The sequence below is a fragment of the Doryrhamphus excisus genome, chromosome 10 (genome assembly GCF_030265055.1).
Source record: "Doryrhamphus excisus isolate RoL2022-K1 chromosome 10, RoL_Dexc_1.0, whole genome shotgun sequence".
In the NCBI taxonomy this organism is placed as follows: Eukaryota; Metazoa; Chordata; class Actinopteri; order Syngnathiformes; family Syngnathidae; genus Doryrhamphus; species Doryrhamphus excisus.
Genome location: NC_080475.1, coordinates 20,771,414 through 20,784,698, shown reverse-complemented (window position 1 = coordinate 20,784,698; position 13,285 = coordinate 20,771,414). Strand labels below are relative to the sequence as shown.

The 13,285-nt window shown below is 43.4% G+C and overlaps 1 protein-coding gene across 3 annotated transcripts in view; it reads left to right on the top strand.

Annotated features, from left to right (window-relative positions):
* LOC131136498 (retinoic acid receptor gamma-A) overlaps positions 1-13,285 on the top strand; it is a 64,134-nt gene that overhangs the window by 13,490 nt on the left and 37,359 nt on the right. The window contains exons 5-7 of one of the 3 annotated variants that reach the window (XM_058083382.1): positions 47-158; positions 877-947; positions 10,074-10,406. In XM_058083382.1, coding sequence (XP_057939365.1) covers positions 10,238-10,406 — 169 coding nt within the window. In that variant the 5' untranslated portion in view covers positions 47-158; positions 877-947; positions 10,074-10,237. The remainder of the gene's footprint in view (positions 1-46; positions 159-876; positions 948-10,073; positions 10,407-13,285) is intronic. The other 2 variants (XM_058083383.1, XM_058083384.1) reach the window with 2 other exon arrangements.

Below are 13,285 nucleotides of genomic sequence, written 5' to 3'. Positions count from 1 at the left end.
TAGAAAATGAATGAATGGAGTTTTCCATGTTATTGTGCGTTTGCAGATTGATTCCGGAAACTCGCCGCAAAACCGATGCGGTGTTGTTACCCCAGTGGAGCTGAGAAGAAGAGGAGGAGGCGAGAGGAAAGCAAACAGCTTCATCGAAACTACCCAAGGTAGACAACCAGACAGCTGAGAGGAATGCTAAAGTTTTAGGGATGAGGCCGTGATGGGAATATTAAAGCACTAAAAAAAACCAGGAGGATTTTAAGGACTGATTATATTCACTATTGTTGGTTGGGGGGTATAAACATGGCTGTAACAGATTCAAAAAGCGTGGAAAAAGTAGCCTAAATGACATTCTGGCCTTTTTAAAAAAAAAAATGTAATTCGAACTAACTAAAAAAAAAACGTTTGTGAGTAGTACAAGGACGGCGTTGGCCCCGATGACTGGGTTAGCCTTAGGCCCCCAAAAAATACGCCCCTGAGGTAAACCAGCCAGTAGCCAAGCAGACGAAGGGATGGAAAAAGAATCCACCGGAGAGACAAAGAAGTGAGAGAGAATTAAAAACAGAAACTTAAGCTCCATGGGCGCTTTCCTTCCCTGCAGGCATTTTGTGGCTTGTGAAAAAATGTGCTGTATATTTGAAGTGTTGGGTCACGTGACAACGGACAGCTTTATGAATCAGAGAGTATAATTATTTCCCAGCCAGTGAAAGAGTGAGTGTGTTTAGGGAGTGAAAGAGCGATTTTAAGAGGCAGTGAGAGGAGGAGGGAGGTAGAGTGAGAGAGCGAGCGAGCGAGAGAGCGAGAGAGGTTGGCTGTCAGATGCTGTCAGAAGGACTCTGATGAACGCGCACACATCTCGTCTCCCGTTTTTTTTTTTTTTTCCAGGCTCCTCGGACACTTTCCGTACAAAGTCATTCATCCATACACTTGCCTCGTCGGAGCCGGAGCCGGAGTCGGTGAGTTACTTCATATGCAAAACTTTTTTTTTTTTTTTTATTGTTTTCATTTCCCCTCGGCCTCCTTTTTGTTAGCAGTGAGAGGTCGTGTTTGTCAGGAGTGGCTCTTTAATTGAAGACAGAGATACTTTCATACTTGGCGAAATCGAACTAAATCTATGAGTAAACACTTAGACATGCGAACACACACATTTATTTCATTAGACGTTACGGACAAAAGCACGTTTACATGAAGACGTGAGTGTATGTTTCTTCCTGTACGGGACACATGTGCTTATTAGTGGCTGTTAACCAGCGCCTGTGGAGCTCTTTATTATTAGCATATGTGTGTGTGTGTGTGTGTGTGTGTGCATATGTTTGATGTCTATTCACCAGAGGAGGCACCAGTTCTTGACCTTTTTTTTTTTATTACAAGAAACGTGTTGGAAAGTTGGAAAAAGACCGGCATTACTTTCCACTTTTTAGCAGCGCTGGCCGATTCCCGTGGAGTGAGTTGTGTGTTTGTGCGTATAGCTCCGCTCTTGGTTCACAGGAAGGTTTCTTCATTGTGTTCCCACAGTTTGTTGTCAGTCAGTGAATTGTATCGCTGGATTCTGGCATACTGCCCCGGTTAACAGGTTCCACTTGTTAGAGCCATGAATATCCCGGCCATTTGGCACCTGATGTCCCTGCAGGTTTTTGCTTGTTTTCAGTGTCTTTGTCGCTTCGGTGCGGAAGCGATGCACCTGCCGTCTGCGGTTTTATCTCCCCTGGTGGACACGAGCGAGTGACGGATAGATTGACAGAAAAAGTAGCAGCACGGCCAAGTGAAGAAGCGTGTTTGACTCGGAGGAAGTGACCTCTTAAGTGGCAGAAGAACGGAGGTCATCCTCAACTTAAGTGGTATCTTCACACCAGGGTTTCTATTACTACCGTCATTTCTCGTCATTTCCATGTATGCACGCTATATAATGCTACACAGACAACCGCTTTTGTTCCATGACTTACACAACATAAACACAGTTGGGACACGGATAAGCTGTTACGTACTGCTTGCTCTTCTGACTCGACACGACCAAGTAACGTTGGAAAGACATCGTGCATCGTGCTAGTCCAGCGACAAACTGACCCATGTTCACGAAACAGAAAAAATGCCATGGACAGATTATACTACAGTAAACCTCGGATATATCGGATTCAATTGTTCCCACTGGTTTTGTCCGATATAAGCGAAATCCGTTATATGCGTATACCGGAAAATGTCCGTTTTACGCATATATCGGATTTATATGCGGTATATGCGTAAATGGGATTTTATCCGTTATAAAAAGGCACTTCCTTGACTATGTTTCCAATGTACCTGGACGCGCAGGCAACGCCGCAAACGCTGCAAACGACGTCGTATAGCGGCCTGTCACGATTCGGCGAATCGGAGCGCCACGATGCGGCCATCCGATATACTATGCGAGGGAAATTTCATGGAAATGCATTGGAACGGGACTGGAGATTTTGTCCGAAATAGGCGAAATCCGTTATAAAAAATCCGATATATGCAATGAATTTTTATTGGAAATGCATTACAGAAAAAACGGTTCTTTTTTATCTGTCCGTTGTGAGCGAATTTCCGATATATCCGAGTCCGATATATCCGAGGTTTACTGTACTTTTCTTTTGCTGGTAGGGAATCAGGAACTCCAACCACTTCTGCCTGATGTTTGCCTCGTTAGGAATTGTAAACAAACTTAGCTTTCCCTTACACCTGAACAAACACTTCACTAGGAGACATTGCTAACACCATAAACAGAGAAGCAGAGTTTGGGGGAGAGAAGCAGAGAGCGCATCTGGCCAACAGTGCACGCCCATATAAGGAAGTTTGTCACTCTGTGATGTCACAGAGAGCTCTCTGAAACTGTTTTCACCACAATCGGTGTAGGTAGTCCCGCAAAAAATGTGTAATGAATACGTTTTCACTACCGATGTTTTGCCAAGATTGTCTGCACTTCGTAAACGCGGAACACAGTAAATCAGGGGTCTCCAGCCAGTGGCTCCAGCCAGTTACCAGTATCTTCTAATCACTTTTCATGTAACTCTCCAAAGGGTTTATTCAGTTATTATCAACTCCTATACTGTAATAATTAGACAGTAGGCTTCGGCGGTAGTTCGGAAGTCTTCGAGAACGCTTGGTAGTGTGACTAATCACAGCGGAGTGGGTGCGCCTGGAGGCGGGCCATGCGTGGAATAAATTAAAACAGAAAGTTTGGGAAATACATGTGGAATAAGTGCAGATCTAGAAAAATCTAAAAAATCTAGAAAGCTTTCTGTGCGGGTTATTGTGTGTAGCTGCTCTATAGGAGTCCGTAACTCAATACAAAGGGCCAAAAATTAGCATAATACATCCCCTTTAATGATGTACCTTACCCAAATGAATGAAGTATCAACATTTTAGAGCCCCGCCATTCATCATGGAGGTGCATCGAGGTGCATCTGATGCAGCTTTCCGGTTGAAGACAATTGATCTGGTGGTGGATCTCGGCAGCAAGAAGTGGGAGGTCCACAGTCGCGGGGCTGGACTGCTGGAAAGCACGGCACGAGCTTGGGGGCTGATTTGCCTCGGGGCATGGGTGACACTCGTAGCGACAACGAAAGAAGTAGAGACCGGCGGCTCGTATGCTGAGGGAATTTTTTTGGGCTTGAAGAGGACGTCTTTAGTAGTTTTATTTCCCAGGAGTAGGAGGAGGACAGCGATGAATGACTTTTCTAGTGGGGTACTGTTAAAACAACCCAAATTATAGATCGGCGTGGACTAGTGGTTAGCGTAGTGGCCTCACAGTCAGGAGATCATGGGTACGTATCGCTGTTGGAACATCTCTGTGTGGAGTTCAGTGCATTGGTTCTCTCCGGGAAAAATTGCTTCTCTGCTTCTTCCCACATTCCAAATATACGATATACATGCAAAGCTAATTCTACAGTTCCATAGGTGTGAATGCTTGTTTGTTGATATGTATACAATAACAACATACCAGTGACAACAAGTATACAAGTGTTCCAGTTAGCGCACCGTATCTCTCCAAGCATCCATCCGTATCCTACCACATGTTCTAAGAAGTCGTTGGGAGGAGACGGACAGGTAGCGTTGTGTTTGTGTCCATATTTCCATATTCAGTTCCACTCTGAGCGTTTATTAAGATGTCTTTTGGCACCAAGTTAGTGTGTGTTTTGCGTGTTTAGTTTGGGCCCGCTTTGTGTTGCTGCACCTCCTGAGGCGACAATCAGGCACGGCAGTCATCTTCATAGAGAGAAAGAGATGTTTTCTGAGCTGAAGAATACAACATTAATATTCACAGACTCGGTAGTCGAAAAACTGGAGGACTTTTTTGGTCTCTTTTTGAATGTGTTTATGTCTAAAACTGTTTTTCCATCATCAGTCCTTTCCTGTTGTGGTGTATATTTGCTATGCCAAAGTGCTCTACTACATCATGGAAACTGAAAATTGTTAGAATTACTTCATTTTTTTAGAAAGTTTTATGTCTCACTGAGGTGAAACTTTTTCCATAATCTTCTCCAATCAGCGGAGCCTGTTTGGTTAAACGATGGGCTCTATTTTCGTCGTGTAGCGCAAAGCTGCGCATGGTGGTGGAGCGCAGCGCACCGCCCTGTGCAGTGGTAATTTCATCCAGCCAATTTGGTAATCTGGTAGACTGGACTGCGCCGAGATGGACGTGGTGGCGCGCATATTCACCTTAGCGAAGTGACGATTTTGTGACAAAAGAGGCGTGCCAAAGGTGCGCTGAGGTGCGCTTGCCGGCTCCGTCCTGGTCTATTCTATTCTGCAGTGGTATAATTGGCTGGCAGGCGCAGAGTGTACACACGTCACCAAAAACATCACAGGCAGGTTTTTCAAAGCGTCAGGCACATTTCAATGCAATAAACAATCACGGCAACCGCTATTTAAGGTAACGCTGTACATTTTTGTGTTAATCGTCCCATCGCATCAAAGACATTATGCATAATGGGAACTCAACCTGACGGCAGCTGAAAGTACGATGCCAACTACACTCGGCTGTGTCACACCTTCTCACGCCTTCTCTTCTCCCTGTCGTCCAACTGCGCCGGTGGGCGGTATGGAGGCGTGGGTGCGCCACGCTGCGCCACTCACCAAAATTGCAAATTGCACAGGCTGCATCCCTATTGGAGCGCCCGGTCTATGTAAATAGAGCCCCCATGTTTAAACAAAAGAAGCGAATCCATGCAATATATCATTCCCTTTGTCATCCCGAAGAACGGCCCGCTCTTTAAACGTCAAATGATTACGCCGAAGCTCTGCTTTGCATTGTTGCACGTAAGCAAATACGTGTTTGTGCAAAGCCAAGAGCAAGGCAGATGTCAAACAAGTTTGAGGTGAAGGAATGTAGGTGTGTTTGGACGCACTCGGGTGTCTGTCACCAAGTGTCTCTCTCTCGGAGCCATTAGCCTGACGCTTGGTGGTGAAAGACGCGGATCTGTCAGCTCCGCATTGTCGTAATGTGTTTCGGATACAGTTCCCGCAGACGACAAGATCGCATAGCGCTCATGCAAACGTCTGTTCCTTCAGCGCAGTCGTCGACGTGTCTGAATGTTCTCGGAATAGCCCTTTGACATCTCAGTTGGAGTGATAAAAATCATTGTTTTACCCTTGGAGTGAAGTTACTGAACATAAACCACCTTCTGAAGTTGACAATTAGAAGACTTTTTGTTGAAAAATGACTTGAGTGGGCAAGTCTGGAAAAAGAAAGTAGCACATTGGAGACATGATAGAGTTTATGCTATTCTAAGAAAACCTGCTTTTTAACCCGGACACTTAATTTATTGGGTTCTAACCAGGACAGATTTACACCTCAAATCCTATTCAGGGTCTGTTTCTTCTCTGTATGTTCTCTTTTCACCAGGGGTCTCAAACTCAATTTACCTGGGGGGCCACTGGAGCTAGGGTCTGAGCAAGGCTGGGCCGCATCAGGTTTTCCAAAAAAACAGAAAAATATATAAACTTTTTCAGTGCTTTGGTTCCGATTTTCTACAAGAAAAGCTCTGATAAAACATTCCACTGTTCTCAAATATCTTAATTTTTATTTTTCTGCACAAAATAAGATGAAAAATAAATAAACAAATCAAGAATAAATCAGTAATAAATAAATATAATAATAATAATAAAACGGCAAATAATAAAAACTTAAGAAAGCACATATAGTTGGTGGGTAGACAAATGATTTTTTTCAGATTAAAACGAACAAAGCATTATTAGAGCCCTGTAGACATGACAAAACACGACTATAGTCACATTTATACTCTTTTTATTTACAACATATTGCGCAACTGCAGAGTCTCGAGACACATGCTAACTCGCAAACTAGACCGCTAGCCACCTTAATGGTAGCCTTCAAGTTATTTCCTTTAAACTAAAAAATAGCCAAAAACTTACCACTTCCACACGGATAGGGAGGATAACTATTAACAGTTATTTAACCTTTAACATGAACATGAATCAAACGTAATAATTTTTTCTGGGTACATGATACCATACAGCATCCATATCAAACTTGCGCGGGCCGCACTGACATTAAACTTTCATATCAAGGCGGGGGCCTCAAACTAGTATCCTGCGGGCCACATTTGGCCCGCGGGCCGTGTGTTTGAGACACATGCTAACTCGCAAACTAGAGAGCTAGCCACCTAAACGGTAGCCTTCAAGTTATTTCCTTTCAACTAAAAAATAGCCAAAAACTTACCACTTCCACACGGATAGGGAGGATAACTATTAACAGTTATTTAACCTTTAACATGAACATGAATCAAACGTAATATTTTTTTCTGGGTACATGATACCATACAGCATCCATATCAAACTTTCATATCAAGGCGGGGGCCTCAAACTAGTGTCCTGCGGGCCACATTTGGCCCGCGGGCCGCATGTTTGAGACCCCTGCTTGCTTTATTCTTGTTTCTCTTTACTTTTTGTTTCAACCACATGGTTGTTGTGTTCTTGTTGTCTTCTAAGCGTGGCGTCCCTAAATGACTGGCTTGATGGATTTGCTAAACTCGGCGTTTGGTCTTGCTAACATTGTCATATAATCCGGAGTCTAATCACGGTGGCTGTCGTAGCGCAGTGAACTACACAGCGAGAGGTCAGAGACTTTGCAACAGTCGGCCAGGGATGGAAAGTCCCCGCAGTCGCCTGGAAAACCCTCCCATCGGCGGCGTCGCTGCGCCTCCTCGACGGCACAACCGGCTCTGATGCCTCCCGTGTGCCTTTGAGCCGAGGGGGAAGTGCGGAGGTCTTCTATGCCCGTTTGGCCTCAGCCAACACGGGATGAGGTCACTCCGAATTCCCCTCTTATAGCTCCAGACGGACTGGCGAAGCGAGCCTACCACAGGACCCGACATAAAACATAAATGGCTCTTTAAAAAAGCTTGCGGACTGATGTGGCTCATTAAAAAACACTGGCGCCATCTTTTTTTTATTTTTTATTAATTCATTATTGTGCACGGGGAGAGTAAAATTTACTGTTTTCTATTTTAAAACCGCTTTCTCTCTGCTTCTTTACGAGGTCATTTGCTTCCATGTGGTTAATTGTGCTAAGTTTGCATTCTCCGAGTATCTTCAGTAGCTTCGAACTCTTTTGTATTCATGGCTGCAATAGCGAATGAATAGATGGATCAATACACTCTTGTTTACTCCTGTGAGAATACCAAAGCCTCCATCCTGCTCCTTCCTCTCAGCAACTCAGACACATTTTTCTGCCTTTTAAGACGGCATCAGACCCAAATGGGCCAAACGCATCATGCGCACACTTTTGATTCGCCATCACTCGCGATGCGTCTCGTCCCTTTAGGCTCGCTGCATCGTCTCTGTCATGTTTTTCTTTGTTTGTGGACCAGGCGTGTGGACCAGCCGACCCACGGGGTCTCGCCACAAGCTGTTCCACAATGCTGTGGGTCGACTATAGGAACGGTGATTATAGACGAGGAATGGAAAAAAAAAGAAAGATGGCAGTATGGCTGTGTTGGCAGGATGGGGGGTTGGTGCCGATCGAGGGCTGTTCCTTCCTGAAACGTGGTCACCCGAGCCTGCCCGGGTCCTGGATGCACATGTGGAACAGTTTACTGTAATGGAACTCTAAATTAGTGGCGGTTTGAAGCTGCCTGCAGCAGTAGGGTGTAATTAACTGGCTCTGTTGAAAGAGAGAAGGATGGAGCCAGAACCCTGGAAAAGACGCAAGGGTGAGAAGTGTGTGTGTGTGTGTGTGTGTGTGTGTGTGTTCACATGCATGTATTTTTTTTTCTTTCCAAGCGCTTGATTGCATGTGTGTGTGTATTTCAGACCTGTTGGACGTTTTTGTAATCAGGGCACGGCGCCGCTTCACAGTGCCCCCCAGTGCCCGGACTTTGGTACTGTACTTTTTAAGTGCTGCTCCTCAGCTTCAGATGTCATTTAGATTGTTTACACCAGGGGTCTCAAACACGCGGCCCGCGGGCCGAATGTGGCCCGCACGACACTACTTTGAGGCCCCCGCCTTGATATGAAAGTTTAATGTTAGTTTGATATGGATGCTGTATGGTATCATGTACCCAGAAAAAATTATTACGTTTGATTCATGTTCATGTTAAAGGTTAAATAACTGTTAATAGTTATCCTCCCTATCCGTGTGGAAGTGGTTAGTTTTTGGCTATTTAAGTTTAAAGGAAATAACTCGAAGGCTACCGTCTAGGTGGCTAGCTCTCTAGTTTGCGAGTTAGCATGCGTCTCAAGACCCTGCGGTTGCGCAATATGTTGTAAATAAAAAGAGTATAAATGTGACTATAGTCGTGTTTTGTCACGTCTACAGGGCTCTAATAATGCTTTGTTCATTTTAATCTGAAAAAAATCATTTGTCTTTTTTTTCTTTTTGTTTGTTTCTAAGTTTTTTTGCCGTTTTATTATTATTATTATATTTATTTATTTATTACTGATTGATTGATTTTCTTTATTCTTGATTTGTTTATTTATTTTTCATCTTATTTTGTGTAGAAAAATAAAAAGTAAGATATTTGAGAACAGTGGAATGTTTTATCAGATATGTTTTATTGTAGAAATTTTTTTTTTAAGTTTTTAAAAATTTTTTGTTTTTAATAAATGCGTTTTTTTTTTTTTTTTTTTGGAAAACCTGATGCGGCCCAGTCTCACCCAGACCCGAGCTCCAGTGGCCCCCAAGTAAATTGAGTTTGAGACCCCTAATTTACACCCAACGCATCACCATCCCTTCAATTCCACAAGCCACAGCAGTATCAAATTCTTGTCTGTGTTCTTCTTCTTTTTTTTTTTTTTTTTTTTTCAAAGCCGCATTTTGAAAAACACCCTCATCACACCACCCACTCATAAAATCACACCGGGGGGAGCGGTCTGCAAAAACATGAAAAAGAACACGGGAGGCTTTACTAGGGCTTTTTCGCCGTCTTGTATGAACAATCAGCCATGCAGCATAACCGCTTCCTGGTCCATAATTGACGTTTAGAAGATCGCTTCTGTCATTACCGACAATCAGTGGATCTCATTTTTCTGACACCCCTTCCCCCACCCGCGTGCAGCGGACCCCGTGTCCGGGCCTCTGGTCCGGTGGGGGGGGCGTCAGAGGGACGGGAGAGCGAAGCAGGCTGCTGTGCTAGGCTGGCAGCAGGAACAGAGGAGCTCTTTATAGCAGAGTTCTGCTGATTTAAGTCATATGGCATCGCCTGGAATCAGTAGCAGAAGTCTGGAAGCTCTTCAAAAACTGAAGGAACAAGAGCACACTCTTTTTCCTTTGCCCCCCCACCCCCCCCACGACTTTTGCTAATGTGTCTTAGAACTTCTTTTCCGAACCTGTCCTGATCTAGTCCGGTCTCGCGTATCTTCTCACTGTTTTTTCCTCATACCTGTTCTTATGAGGTTTGCGCAATCTTCTTGTATTATAACCGCACGTCAACTTTTCCCCGTCCCAGAGTGAGGATGGATGAAGGGTCTCGGGTCAAGGAACATGTTTGTGGTCCCAACAGGAACCTCCCGTGTATCATGTTCATGCCAATCAGAAGGACTTATACTTGTGTTATATGTGGTCTAATATGGAATAACAATCTTTTTCTTTTTTTTTTTTTTCCCAGAAACGTGAACTGGATGTTTCCACTCAAGAGGACTTTGTTGTTCTCCGACTAAACGAGCGAGGCCTCCATCCTTACTCATCCTTCTCCCACATCCTGAGAGCCTACAAGAGGATACGCGGGGATTTTCATTGGTGACGGTGGGGCCCCGCCGGTGATTCATCGCCATGGCTACCAACAGGGAGCAGCAGGTGGGTCACATGACCCCCTTCCCACCTGCTGTCTACCCCTTCGCCTTCAACTCCATCAGAAGCCACTCCCCCTTTGACCTCCTGGCCAACAGCAGCCTTTTTGGGAGATTCGGTGCTGACCTGCCCAAAGAGATGGCTGCGCTCTGTAAGTTCTGTCTTCATCTTTTCCTCCGTTTTGTCTTTCGTTTTTCCACTCTCAACCCGACGACGCGGCCGCCGTTCATTTCGACAATTTGGAACTGGGAAGAGGAAAATATGCTAAATTGCAGCTCATTACATGCAATTGAGTAGAAATGGAAAAGTTGAGGGTCGGAAACCATGAGGAAAAATTCCACTTTCATCAATCCCTGCGGTTAGCATATAGCGCAGGGGTGGGCAAACTTTTTGACTCGCGGGCCCGCATTGATATGACAAAATTTACGGGGGGGGGGCAGACTATATATTTTACACGTAACAGTCCACCTGGTATTATTGTATCTGTAAAATTGTCATGCAATCTGCTATTATTATTTATTATTTTATATTTAAATATTTAAAAAATAATAAAATATTATAATAATTACAATAAAATTTAAATAATAATTATTATATTATTATTATGTAAAATATTCAAATATAGCAATAATATTATATATAATTAATATAATAATTAGCATTAATATAATAATTATAATAATAATAGTTCTAATAATTATTATAATAATCTAATAATAATAATTATAATAATAATAATAATTATTATTATTATTCACAATTCAAATCGGAACCACACATTTCTGCCACTTTCTTCTCATCCACACACTTCCTGTTATGCGATTCGGGGCTGTCATTCTAAACATGACCACAGGAGGCGCTGTTTGTCCTCTGTAGTGTCAGGTCTGGATGACGTACGGGACGTGGAGCACAAAGAGGAGCTTGTCAGCAATCTTGAGGAGCTCACCTGTGCGCGCACGTAATGCTAGTTCATGTTAGCATCATTAGCAACATCTGCTGCGTTACTTTTAGAGGAATTAATAGAAATTGGTTCTGATTACAGTAGCAGGTGATGGTAAAGTGGACGCTCTGTATGGGTGTGAGTGGCAACAGCTGAGCCCCCACTCCGCCGATCCAGTTAGTGTGCATACCCCCCCGCAAACCCGCCCCCTCAACCACAGCATGCCTGAGCACCTCTCCAGTCTTTCAGCCGTCAATCACTACCTCACCCCCCCTCTTTGCAGACACTGCCCACCTAATCCTTAAGGTATTTTCACAGAACTTGAACAAGAGAGAAGGAATACAGAGAACGAGAGAGAGAAATAGAGAGAGAGAGAGAGCACCTGGGGGTGATGTCCTAGTGCCGTGGAATCCAAGAACACACCCTGCTAGGGAAACATGCAGATCCACACTTAACAGAGACACCATTCCTTCCCACTCTCTCCACTGGACTCACACAGAATGTCTTTCATCCAAAAACTAAAGCCGACCCCCCTCTTGATGTAGACTGAAATCCCGGTCCACTGACACAGGGGAGTCTTTTTTTTTTTTTTTTTTTGGACAAAAACAAGTATCAAACTAAAAACAACCACTCGCTCCAGATAGAAGCATTGCTATTTGGACTAAGCTGTCTAGTAAAGCTTAAATAAGGCCGGGGTCAAAGTTGAAGTCAGGATGTGGTAATTAGCTTCACTTCAGCTTTTACATGCTGAAAAATAAATAAACAAAAAAATCAATCAATCAGTAATAAATAAATAAATATTATAATAATAATAATAAAAGGGCAAATAATAAAAACTTAAGAAAGCACATATAGTTGGTGGGTAGACAAATGATTTTTTTCACATTAAAATGAACAAAGCATTATTAGAGCCCTGTAGACAAAACACGACTATAGTCACATTTATACTCTTTTTATTTACAACATATTGCGCAACTGCAGGGTCTTGAGACACATGCTAACTCGCAAACTAGAGAGCTAGCGACCTCAACGGTAGCCTTCGAGTTATTTCCTTTCAACTTAAATAGCCAAAAACTTACCACTTCCACACGGATAGGGAGGATAACTATTAACAGTTATTTAACCTTTAACATGAACATGAATCAAACGTAATCATTTTTTCTGGGTACATGATACCATACAGCATCCATATCAAACTAACATTAAACTTTCATATCAAGGCGGGGGCCTCAAACTGGTGTCCTGCGGGCCACATTTGGCCCGCGGGCCGTGTGTTTGAGACACATGCTAACTCGCAAACTAGAGAGCTAGCGACCTAAACGGTAGCCTCCGAGTTATTTCCTTTCAACTTAAATAGCCAAAAACTTACCACTTCCACACGGATAGGGAGGATAACTATTAACAGTTATTTAACCTTTAACATGAACATTAATCAAACGTAATAATTTTTTCTGGGTACATGATACCATACAGCATCCATATCAAACTAACATTAAACTTTCATATCAAGGCGGGGGCCTCAAACTGGTGTCCTGCGGGCCATATTTGGCCCGCGGGCCGCATGTTTGAGACCCTGTGTTAACCTGTAGCAAGGAATGTTCCAAGTCACTTTGCTTAGAGTAGCGTCATTAAACGTCAGTGCACAGAACAAAAGCTTAGCTTTGGATATTTCCCAGGCCCTGTTTTTTTTTTTTTTTTTTTTTTTTCTCTTTCTGCTTCTTCACCAGAAGTCGCCTTAACAAGCCTGCTCATTGTTGTCAGAAGCGTCTGTGGGCCAGATTGTGAAAATACCTTCCACAATATAAAGGGAGTTGAGCTGCAGATACTTCTGTGTGTGCAGCAAATACTACTGCATTCTTTCCTAGTTTCATAGCTCGGTGTATACTTGCTCGGGTGACAACAGCTATTGTTGAACGCCGTGCCGACAGTGGCCCGCAGGACACTAGTTTGAGGCCCCCGCCTTGATATGAAAGTTTAATGTTAAAGTTTGATATGGATGCTGTATGGTATCATGTACCCAGAAAAAATTATTACGTTTGATTCATGTTCATGTTAAAGGTTAAATAACTGTTAATAGTTATCCTCCCTAT